We start from the raw sequence: 11,260 nt of genomic DNA, 5'->3' as shown, positions 1-11,260 counted from the left end.
TACTATCCAGTGGATGATAGTGTGAGCCCTCCTCACATGGATGTTAGCTCATGCTCAGCTATATTTAGTGAGGAACATTGATATAATTACAAGGATTCCAGTGTTAAACTTTTGGAAAACACTATTCTTTACCTAATATGTTATTAAAGATCCATCTATAAGCTATTTGACAAGAGGAAAGGACAAATTACATTTATAATTAGAATTCTCTTAATATGAAGAATTAGACCTTCTGGAAAGGGAGAAAGAGCTAAGGCAATAGGGTTTGTAGCTAGGGTAGCCTGGCATTATTCACATTTATACCTCCTCAGGGTAGACAGGTAGGGGAAGGATGGGACATAGGAGCTTTAAGATTTGAGGTGCTAAGAAGCTTTTTATTTAGGCGTGCCTGGGTGGCTCAGTCGGTTAAGTGTCCGACTTCGGCTCAGGTGAAGAGCTCATGGTTTGTGGGTTCAAGCCCTGCACCGGGCTCTGTGCTGACAGCCAGTTTAGAGCCTGGAGGCTGTTTCAGATTCTGTATCTCCCTCTCTCTCTGACCCTGCCCTGCTCACACACACACTCTCTCTCTCTCAGAAATAAATAAAATAAAAAAGAAGCTTTTTCTTTAAAAAATTTTAACATTTATTTATTTTTGAGAGAGAGAGAAAGAGAGACAGAGACAGACACAGAGCGTGAGTTGGCGATGGTCAGAAAGGGAGACCCAGAATCCAAAGCAGGCTCTAGGCTCCAAGCTGTCAGCACAGAGCCCGAGCAAGGCTCGACCTCACAAACCGTGAGATCATGACCTGAGCCGAAGTCAGACACTCAAGTGACTGAGCCACCCAGCGCCCCAAGAAGCTTTTTCATTGTTCTTTTGTTTGTTTTGATTTTTGCTCTTTGTTACGTTGTTATCTCAAATCCTGATTGACATTCTTCATTTAATTATGATTCACACTATGACTGAAAATAATTTATATTCAGAAAAGAGAAGAGAGAGTGTTGAGGAGAAGGGCCCAAGAAAGTACTAAGAAGAGAGGGGGAAAGGAGGGAGACACAAAGTCAAGGGAAGAGAGGGAGAGAAGGAGTAAGAAGGTAGGGAAAAGAGAAGGAATGAGGTAGGAGAAAATAATGGGGGAATAAGGAAATGAAAAGATCAGAAGATCAGAAAACACCGAAGAGACAGCAGTGAGGCAAAGGGAGTTCTGTAACTGAATATCTTACCAGCCACGCTCATTGTAATGAAATGGTGATCCCTGGGCAAACATATGAGGAAAATCTGCTTTTCTAAGGCTATAACAATGTAGTATTTTTCAATAAAAATGTATATTTCATAAAAAGCGTATATCCTTAACTTTTTTCAATTAGCCACTATGAAATAAGCCTAATCATCATATAGGTGTTGATTTATTTATGTAGCTAATTAATTGATTACCTACTAGAAGAAGCCACTGGGATTTAAGTATAATGAATGAAGACATAGTTCCTGCACTTAAGGACCTCTCTTCTGGTGGAGAAGACAAAGACAACAGTGAAAAGGCGTATGAATTTTAGTTTGTGACATGTACCGCTGTGGTGTATGATAGTGTGGTTGGGGGAGGAGCAGCCAAATGATAATTCAACTGAGGACATACTGCTGGCGTAGTGACCAGTGGGTGCAAAACCCCTGAGGCTGGCAAGAGTTGGTATGACCTAGAACTTGTTTAGGTCCAGTGCACCTTTACCACCCTGATCAAAGAGGAAGATTTCCGAAGATGTGGTTAAAGAAGCAGGAAGAGCCAGATCATTTAGCACTTTCATAGCTTTCAAAGGGAATTTGGATTTTATGTGGTTCAAAGAAAGGACATTGAAGATTTTTAAGCAGGAGGGCACAGAATAGAAGTGGAAACCCAAGTTAAGACACTTTACATTGGTCTAGTGGATTTTGTCAGTCTTCCACTAGAATAAAGGCTCATAGAGATTAAGAAAGGCACAGATCAAGTACTTTCATTTGACTGATTAATAATGGAAACAGTACTAAATGTAGGTATTTAAGTCTCATTATAACTATGAGGATCAAACTTTTCTCCCTCCCTTCTTACCTAGGAATCACCCGCCACCACCCCACCACAGACTGTGGGCTACTATAATGGCATTGACATTGGAAAGAAGTGAACAGAATCCAGATACCTTCTGGAGAGAAAGAAGAATCCAGAATGACTCCATTTCTTACTTGAATAACTTGCAGGGGTGGTGGTGGTGGTGGTGGTAGTGTGGGTAGTGAGGTAACTTACTGTGGTAGATGAAGCAAGGAGAAAATAAATGGAAAGTATATTACAAAATATACATTTTAGATACACTAGGTTTGAGATGCCTGGATTCTTACCTGAAATCTGCCTTTATTTTTGAAGAAGTCATACCTTCCCAACTTCTGTATTCTCATCTTTAAAATGACACCTTTGGACCCGGTGTTCTTTAAGGTTCTTTGCGTGCATAAAAAGTTTTTTAAAAATAGCGCCATACATTTACTTTGAGTTTTAGAGTTTGCAAAATGCTTTTTGCTTCCTTATAAAGAGTGAAGTTCTCTTCTCATGCTGGTGGTTCAAGGACCGTGCTTTGAGAAACATTTCTCTGTCACCTAAACACACTATAAAATGCATAACAGTTGAAAGTTTAAGAAAGAATTGAATGGTTTCCTTAAAAATAAACAACAACAAAGGGGCACTTGGGTGTGTAATTTGGTTAAGCATCCACCTCTTGATTTCATTTCAGGTCACAATCTTACAGTTCATGAGATCAAGCCTGGTGTGGGGCTCTTCACTGACAGCATGGAGCCTGCTTGGGATTCTCTCCCTCCCTCTCTCACTGCCCCTCACCCCCCTCAAAATAAATAAATAAACATCTCTTTTTAAGTCCAACAAATTAACAGATGTACCATTTGTCCTTCAGAATCATATTATTAATGCACAGAATATCTGACACTGACTCTTCTGTGTTTGAAAATGCCTTTACTACTCCTTCTTCCTTTTGAGTCTATGCTGTGCTTCTGGAGATATGAGAGATAGAGTTGACTTTTGTTCCCTAATTGGAGGAAACATGAGAAGGTGTGAAATCCATTATTTTCCCATTCATCGGCCTTTCTGAGTGTGTTGATGAATTACAAATAATGTGATGAGTCGCTGGGGGAGGGCTGTGCTTCCAGGGTACTAACAGAAGCTTCTTTTGAATGTGATGGATTCCTAGCAGGATGAACTATAACCCTCACCTTGGAAATCTTTGGTCATCTGCCTCTTTATCCTTGGCGTCATATGCGATCAGTTGAGTCCTTGTTTCACACAGGGTAATAACTACTTCTTATTCTGGCAATGAAGTCACTGTATATTTGTACAGTGTTATATTTCTAATGTTTATTTTTGAGAGAGAGAGAGAGAGAGAGACAGAGAGCAAGCAGGGGAGGGGCAGAGAGAGGGAGACACAAAATCTGAAGAAGGATCCAGGCTCTGAGATGTCAGCACAGAGCCTGACGTGAGGCTCGAACCCACAAACCGCAAGATCATGACTTGAGCCAAAGTCAGAGGCTGAACTGACTTAGCCACCCAGGAGCCACTGTATGGTATTATATTTCTGATTAACATATTAAGAGTAGCTCTCTGGAAATTGACATTTTCTCTACATGCTGCATCATGTTCACCCTTGCAGAGGTCAATGCAAATGGGAAATGATGCAGAAAAAAAATGATGTATTTTTCTTGAAGGATAATAATGGATTTCTCTTAGTAATTTTGGTTTTTATTTTTTCTATAAATATTAACTTCAGTAGAGTTCTGGGCAGAAGACTATCTTGTATCTAAAAAAGAATTACTCCTAGGATTAAATACTCATATCTTAGTTCGTATCCTGGCATAACATCACTCACTGATTTCCTTCTTTTGTATTTTTTGGCTCACTGCCTATTTCTCTGATCTTTCTACTTGCTCTTCTTTGGAGGTTTATCTTCCCCTATCCATCTCTCAAATATTGGTCATTTAAGATACTGTTCTTGTCCTTGTTTCTTCTCAATGAAACTGCCCTCCTTAAATGACCTTTTTCTTTATCATGGCTTTAACTATCACCTAATGCATGTATAATTCCCAAATCCATGACTTTGGGCTCTATATCTCTCATGAACTCCAAAACAATTTGGTTAATTACTTCTTGGACATATCCACCTATATGTCTCAGAGGCACATCAAACACACCATGTTAAAAACTATACTCTTCTTTAGCCCTTGCCATCAACACATTCTCCCTGAGGTTTTCTTTGTATAAGTGAATGAAGCCACCTCTATATACAGCCACATAAACCAGAAACCTGAGAAGCATCCAAGGTCTGCTTTTTGCCTCACCACACACAGAATGTCACTAAATACTGATTCAGTAAAGCCTTGGATTGTAAGTAACTTGTTCTGTGAGTGTTTTTGCAAGATTAGCAAACATTTCTAATACATTTTAACTTGATATACGAGTGATGTCTTGCAATAGGAGTCCAAACCTGACGCCAAGCGTCACATGATTACAACTCAGCCAATGGCTCTTCTCTGTCTCTCTATCTCTCTCTCTGCAAGATTGTGGGTGATCAGCTCTCATGCTCGGATGATCCATCTCAGGCCACAGTGTTTGGCAGAAATCAGTGATTTTTCAGAATGCTGGAAGGTGCCCACAACTGGCAGTAGTGTATTTTTTGTCACTTCAAAGCACCTAGGGACAGTCCTTTACTTTTCCTACAAGAGTAAAATTAGGAATGCTTTGCTTCATTCTAGGTCAGGCTGCTTGCAGATATAGACCCTTTCTTCTGCTGCCTTATTGCCAGTTACATTAAATACAGTCTGACAAGAGTTTATAATGCTGTACCGTAGTCAACATCCGTGCGAGCATATCCAAAGGCCCCCATGCAGAAAAAGATTCCATTGAGTCAATAGACAGCAGTGATTCTCTTAGTGATAGTGAAAGTCGTCCTACACAATAACGCTTCTCTCTCTTGTCTTCCTCGAACCAGCCATGAAAGTTCTCACACCAGCCATGAAAGGTAAGTGCAGGTTAATTTGTTATTTTTCTTTATATTTTGTATTTATTTAGTATTTTGTATTGTATTGCAGCACTGTAATCATTTTTATGTGAATATTTTTGGGTTGTGGAACAAATCATCTGAGTTTCCACTATTTCTAATGGGGAAATTTGTTTTAGTATACAAGTGCCTTGGATTACAAGCATGTTTCAGGAATGAATTACCTTCACAAACCAAGATTTTACTGTAATTGTGTTTCATATGTGTTCTCTCCTCTCCACCCCAGTGGTAACCCCCCTAACTCAAGTACTTATTATCTCTCATTTGAACACCAACTCTTCAGATAGCTTGGCCTTATAGCCTTCCATCTTATTCTTTTAAACAGTATTCTACACTAAACAAGAAGTAATCTTTGTAACCATGTATTTACTCATAAAATTCTACTCTTTATTCTAAACGAAGTCCAACATCTTTGACATAGTACAGAAGTTTGTTTGTGAAGCCTCTTTCCAATATTGTTCTTTTGCCTTTCCCTCCTCATACCCTAGGGGACAGCCTGGCATGTCCTATCCACCTTACGTCCTCCTGAAGAGTGCTTAAGTATCTTTTAAGCACTGTGCTGACTCCCTTTCAGAATAATGGATCACACCCTCCTTTGGTCCCATGGTGTACTGTGCACACTTCCATCATAGCCACTAAATTGTTTGTTTGCATGGCTCACTCTGAGAGAGATGGTAAGGCCTTTGAAGATCAAGGCAGCATCTCATTAATGTTTGCTTCTCCAGTGTCTAAGAGAGTGCTCACATATAACAGATGGTCAGTAAATATAAATTAAATGAATTTTCAGGGCACCTGGGTGGCTCAGTCGGTTAAGCATCCAACTTTGGCTCAGGTCATGATCTCAGGTTCATGAGTTTGAGCCCTGTGTCAGGCTCTGTGCTGACAGCTAGCTCAGAGCCTGGAGCCTATTTCAGATTCTGTATCTCCCTCTCTCTCTGACCCTCCCCTGCTCATGCTGTCTTTCTCTCTCTCTCAGGAATAAATTTTTAAAAAATTTAAAAAATAGGGACGCCTGGGTGGCTTAGTCGGTTAAGCGTCCGACTTTCGCTAGGGTCATGATCTCGTGGTTCGTGGGTTCGAGCCCCGCGTCGGGCTCTGTGCTGACTGCTAGCTCAGAGCCTGGAGCCTATTTCAGATTCTGTATCTCCCTCTCTCTCTGACCCTCCCCTGCTCATGCTGTCTCTCTCTCTCTCCTAGAAATAAATAAAAAAATATTAAAAATTTTTTAAAAAAATAAATTAGATGAATTTTCTAAATTAATAAGGGAATGACTTAAATTATTAAGAATCTACATGTAGATAATTGTGGATATTATATAGAAATTGAAAATTATCTTGAAAGTATTTAATTATCCAGTTTTAGGTAGTCAATAAATTTATCTTAAATGCTTCAATTAATTTTTTAAGCACTGTACATAGCTTCTAAACTTTTCACTCCTCCAAAATTTCAGGACATTTATTCCTTGAGCTTCTTTATTCTGCCCATGTAAATGCCATGTGCTTTGAGTCCTTGACTAGGATGTAAGTCAAAAACCATGGGCATATTTCCTTCCCTGTCTTGTTAACAGAGAACCATATTGTTCACATATTAACAGTCTACTTCTCCTCTTTCAAATAAAGAACGAAATGTGATCTGATCAATGAGTTTTGGATGTTTCTTTCCAAAACTTTGCCCACCGAGCAGATACACACAAACATAGACACATACGTATATAGGACTGACCCACAAAAGAGAGAGAATCAAAAAATTTCAAGACACACTCTGTTTATCTTTTATTATGTGAGTATAAAGTCAGCATCTATTCCAAGGCATTATTTTATTAGAAGCTTCATGGAACTCATGAGTATATCATAGTAAAGATGTGATACCTTCTAAACTCTAAGGCTTCTATCAGACACCTCAAGACCAGCTTTACTCTGGTTTGTTTTCCCTTACTTCCAACAGCCCGTATCAAATCTCAGGTAGTCATGGAAATTTCCATGTAGTCATGGAAAGGATTCAGCATCTTTCTCAGCACAGTGTGGTTAGAGTTTTCCTTATCTACCAACAACCACTTATAATTATCTAAGGAAGGAAGAAAACAATTAATGTCGACTTTCAAGCCATTATTTCATAGATATGATGTTCTGCCTCCTACAGCCTTCACAAAATCCCTCTGAGACTAGATGGAGATCCAGGAACCCATCACTATCCAAATACTTAGGAGGTATAAGCTACAACGTGATCCCAGGAGTATGTTTATTCTTATTACTACGCAAGTTTCCTGTATGGATCCAGCTGGGTATTAAGTCATCACGTACCAGCCCCTTTTCTTCTGAGCGTCCATCCCCAGGGCCCAGAGAAATGGAAAGACAAACAACTTTTATTCTCCTGGTAGAGATGGTATCTGTGTCTTGTGTGTCCTTGTCTCCTCTCCCCCAGGGACACTCAGGGACAATCTGGGTGGGTTTGGACGATGATGAGGTTGCTATAAACCCTTTCCTGCAGATGTTCACAGTGAGCAGGCCCCAGGACCTGCATCAGCTTGTGTCAAGGGAACAGGGACAAGACCCGCACCTGGAAGTCCCTCTTTTAGAGACAGTTGGAGGGGATAAGATCCTCAGCTCTGACCTTTGAAATCTCTGCCGACTTCTGTGTAATTTCCTCTAAATCCAATCCTGTCTCTGAGATAAGACAACGGCTGGTGCCACAGTGAGTAAAGGGCTTTTTTCAAAGTGTGGTGGGTGAAAGAAGCTGGGGTCTGGAGGGAGGAAGGGCTCCAGAAATTAGCATCTCTGAACAGAAGGTACAAAGTCAACTTATGGGCAGGCAGCTTTCTGGTCTTAAGATAGGGCTGAAATTTTCCAAGTTGGAATCATAAGCTGCCTATTAAGAATGATCACATGTATCATGAATTGTCATTTCCTAGGAGTATATGGGACATTTCAGGATTTCCCTTTCTGTCATCCCGTGGCCATATGGTTAGTGGAATGGCAGCCAGAGGAAATGAAAGAAGAGTCAAAAGACTTGATTAAATTCCAGGATAGGCACTTATATGCCTGCATTCCATCCATCTGTCTGTCCGTCCATCCATCCATCCATCCATCAAACATCCATCCATTCATCCATCCATCTAACAAATGGGTGCTATATTAGGTACTGTTCAAATGCAGGAGGGTGTAGGATCCACGCAGAACCAGAAAAGCAGTCCAGCAAGAGGGTGGGGTGAGGCAGGAGTAGAGGTATTATATAGTTAAATGTTCACATGATAACTGCTTGCCCTGACCCTATAGCACAAATTACTTCTGTGAATGCTGACCAGATTAGTGATGTTGCTCTGCTCATGCTCAAAAAGGAAACAGATTTTCCTGTGTAGCTTCAGAAAGTAAAAAAGTTAGGGACAACTTCATTTGCTAAAGCCCTAAAACTAGTGAACACAGAGGGAAACAATTCATTTATTTACTCTATGTCTCTCTCTCTCTCTCTCTCTTTGAGTGAGACAATTTATTTACATTTATTTACTCTCTGTCTCTCTCTCTCTGTCTCTCTTTGAGTGAGAGAGAGAGAGAGGGAGGGAGAGAGAGTGCACTAGCAGGGGAAGGGCAGAGGAAGAGGGAGAGAGAGAGAATCCCAAGCAGGTGTGACTTGATCTCAACCTCTGTGAGATCATGACCTGAGCTGAAATCAAGAGCTGGATGGATGCTTAACCAGCTGAGCCACCCAGGAGCCCCTATTTACTCTATCATCTATTGAGTACCTGCTGAGTGCAATGTGCTCTGCACAAATTATAAAATAAGAGCAAACCAAATGATAAAAAGAAAGTGGGAACAAAATTGGAAATCTAAATCAATTAGAAAGTAAAAGTATATGAGACTATGGCTATTGGACTTTCCAAATGAAATAGTCATTCTGGAAAACACATTATTCTGTGGCTGCCATCATAATAGTAAATACATAAATCTTGCCATCAAAGTTAAATAAAATTGGGTAGAGATCAAAATAGTGCATGGAATCCTGTGCTCGCAGTACTACTTACCTGAATAGATTTTTCTTTCTGCTTTACAGTGGATTAAAGGATTTGACATAATGGTTCTGAAAAGGATTGGCAGCTGATCTAACACACGGTAAATACCTTAAAACCCTTCTTTCAGTTAAATAAGTAACCAAGATCAGAGTTTGCTCCCCAGCAGCAGTGACTGGTACAGATACTATTGTCAGGGAATGACAGAAAATCAAACATGGGTCACAGAATTTGTTCTCCTGGGATTCCCGCTCAGCCCAGTGAGGCAAGTGCTCCTCTTTGGGCTCTTCTCCCTGTTCTACGCCTTCACCCTGCTGGGGAACAGCACCATCCTGGTGCTCATCTGGCTGGACTCCAGACTGCACACCCCCATGTACTTCTTCCTCTCCCACCTGGCCGTTGTTGACATAGCCTATGCTTCAAATAATGTCCCAAAGATGCTGGCCAACCTTCTGAACAAGGAAAAAACTATCTCCTTGGTCCCATGCATAATGCAGACCTTTTTGTACATGGCTTTTGCTCACACCGAGTGTCTCATCTTAGTAATGATGTCTTATGATCGGTATGTGGCGATTTGCCACCCCCTGCGTTACACTGTCATCATGAACTGGACAGCGTGCACTGTTCAGGCTGTCACTTCCTGGGCATGTGGCTCCCTGCTGGCCCTGGTCCATGTGGTTCTCATCCTGAGGCTGCCCTTCTGTGGGCCTCATGAAATCAACCACTTCTTCTGCGAGATCCTGTCTGTCCTCAAGCTGGCCTGCGCTGACACCTGGCTCAACCAAGTTGTCATCTTTGCTGCTTCTGTGTTTATCTTAGTCGGGCCCCTCTGCTTGGTGCTGGTGTCCTACTCGCGCATCCTGTTTGCCATCCTGAGGATCGAGTCCGGGGAGGGCCGCAGGAAGGCCTTCTCCATCTGCTCCTCCCACCTGTGCGTGGTGGGGCTCTACTTTGGCAGTGCCATCGTCATGTACATGGCCCCCAAGTCCCGCCACCCTGAGGAGCAGCAGAAGATCCTTTCCTTGTTTTACAGCCTGTTCAACCCTATGCTGAACCCGCTCATCTACAGCCTGAGAAACACCGATGTCAAGGGTGCCCTGAAGAGAGTGCTGTGGAAGGAAAGATCAATGTGAGGGATGCCAGGGATGGTCTTGAGGTGGAAGATTTGTTGTCTGTGACATGTGAGGGGAATGATAATATCAATGCCTGTAAAAAATCTCATGCTTCAGATTTTCAATATTAAAAATATATATTGATCAGATTCTGTCCCTAAACATGGGGTGCTTCCAGACCACAAGGTGTAAGTAGAAAGTCACAAAGTATAGGCCATAAGAGAAGAATCGTGTAGTGATGAAACACTGGAGCAGAGAGCCATCGACTCCCATGGCCAGTCCCCAGCACTACCTAAGATCCACTTTCTTGTCTTTTGAGGGTTTTTTCTCTCACATCTCCCCTTAAATTCATCTAAGATTTCCATCTCCCTTGTTGTTAGTATATGCTAATAATATCATGATATTTTCTGAAAAAATAGTGTATCTCTAGCAAGACAGAATAAATGGTGACCTTGTTAAGCAGTCCCCTCCTAGGGAATACAGTGTCGACTATGGGTAGAGCCAACACCTTCATCTGGTACTTAGAGTCTAAGCAGGATGACATTAGTTTTGAAAAATGATCTGAATCAGAGCCTAGGGAATCTATTCCTATGCAAAGCAAAGTTTAATTTTATGGATTTTTTATATGTATATGAGAGGTGGAGAAATTTCACGATCTTTGTTTCATTCCATTTAATTGTGCTCCATTTAATTTAAAAGAGATTGTGTTTAGACTAAATATGAGATTCAGTTATTAGGGAGAGTTGCCTTGTCCAGCATTCAGGTTACAAAGCCAGATGTAAGTAACAATTGACCTTTAAGATGATGGCATAAAATGTCCCAGGAAAAACAAAATCTTGGAGGGAGGGATTTCTTCCAAGGGAGGCCAACAGCTTAACATAATGTTGTAAACTCACATTTAGAACCACTAACACGACAAAGTCTGACTACGATTTGTAGGAACCACAATAACATTCTAAGTGGTATTATGCTCCACGTGATATTCATCACTTATTCTAGACCTAAGTGGTCAGAATGATAAGGAAGAGTAATTTGTTTCCTTTTATCACAAGCTTGGGGCCTCAGTGGTCGACAGAGTATGACAACGGGG

General features: G+C 41.1%; 1 protein-coding gene across 1 annotated transcript; it reads left to right on the top strand.

Moving 5' to 3' along the window:
• The first annotated feature begins 9,258 nt into the window (after positions 1-9,258).
• LOC120238986 (olfactory receptor 2A5) lies at positions 9,259-10,191 on the top strand. Its single transcript, XM_039243058.1, has one exon. It carries the CDS (start codon positions 9,259-9,261, stop codon positions 10,189-10,191), a length of 933 nt encoding a protein of 310 aa, XP_039098989.1.
• Positions 10,192-11,260: the final 1,069 nt, after the last annotated feature.

The sequence above is a fragment of the Hyaena hyaena genome, unplaced genomic scaffold (genome assembly GCF_003009895.1).
Source record: "Hyaena hyaena isolate Hyena2069 unplaced genomic scaffold, ASM300989v1 scaffold_220, whole genome shotgun sequence".
In the NCBI taxonomy this organism is placed as follows: domain Eukaryota; kingdom Metazoa; phylum Chordata; class Mammalia; order Carnivora; family Hyaenidae; genus Hyaena; species Hyaena hyaena.
Note: the sequence above shows the minus strand (reverse complement) of the source record. Positions and strands in the feature narration are given on the sequence as shown.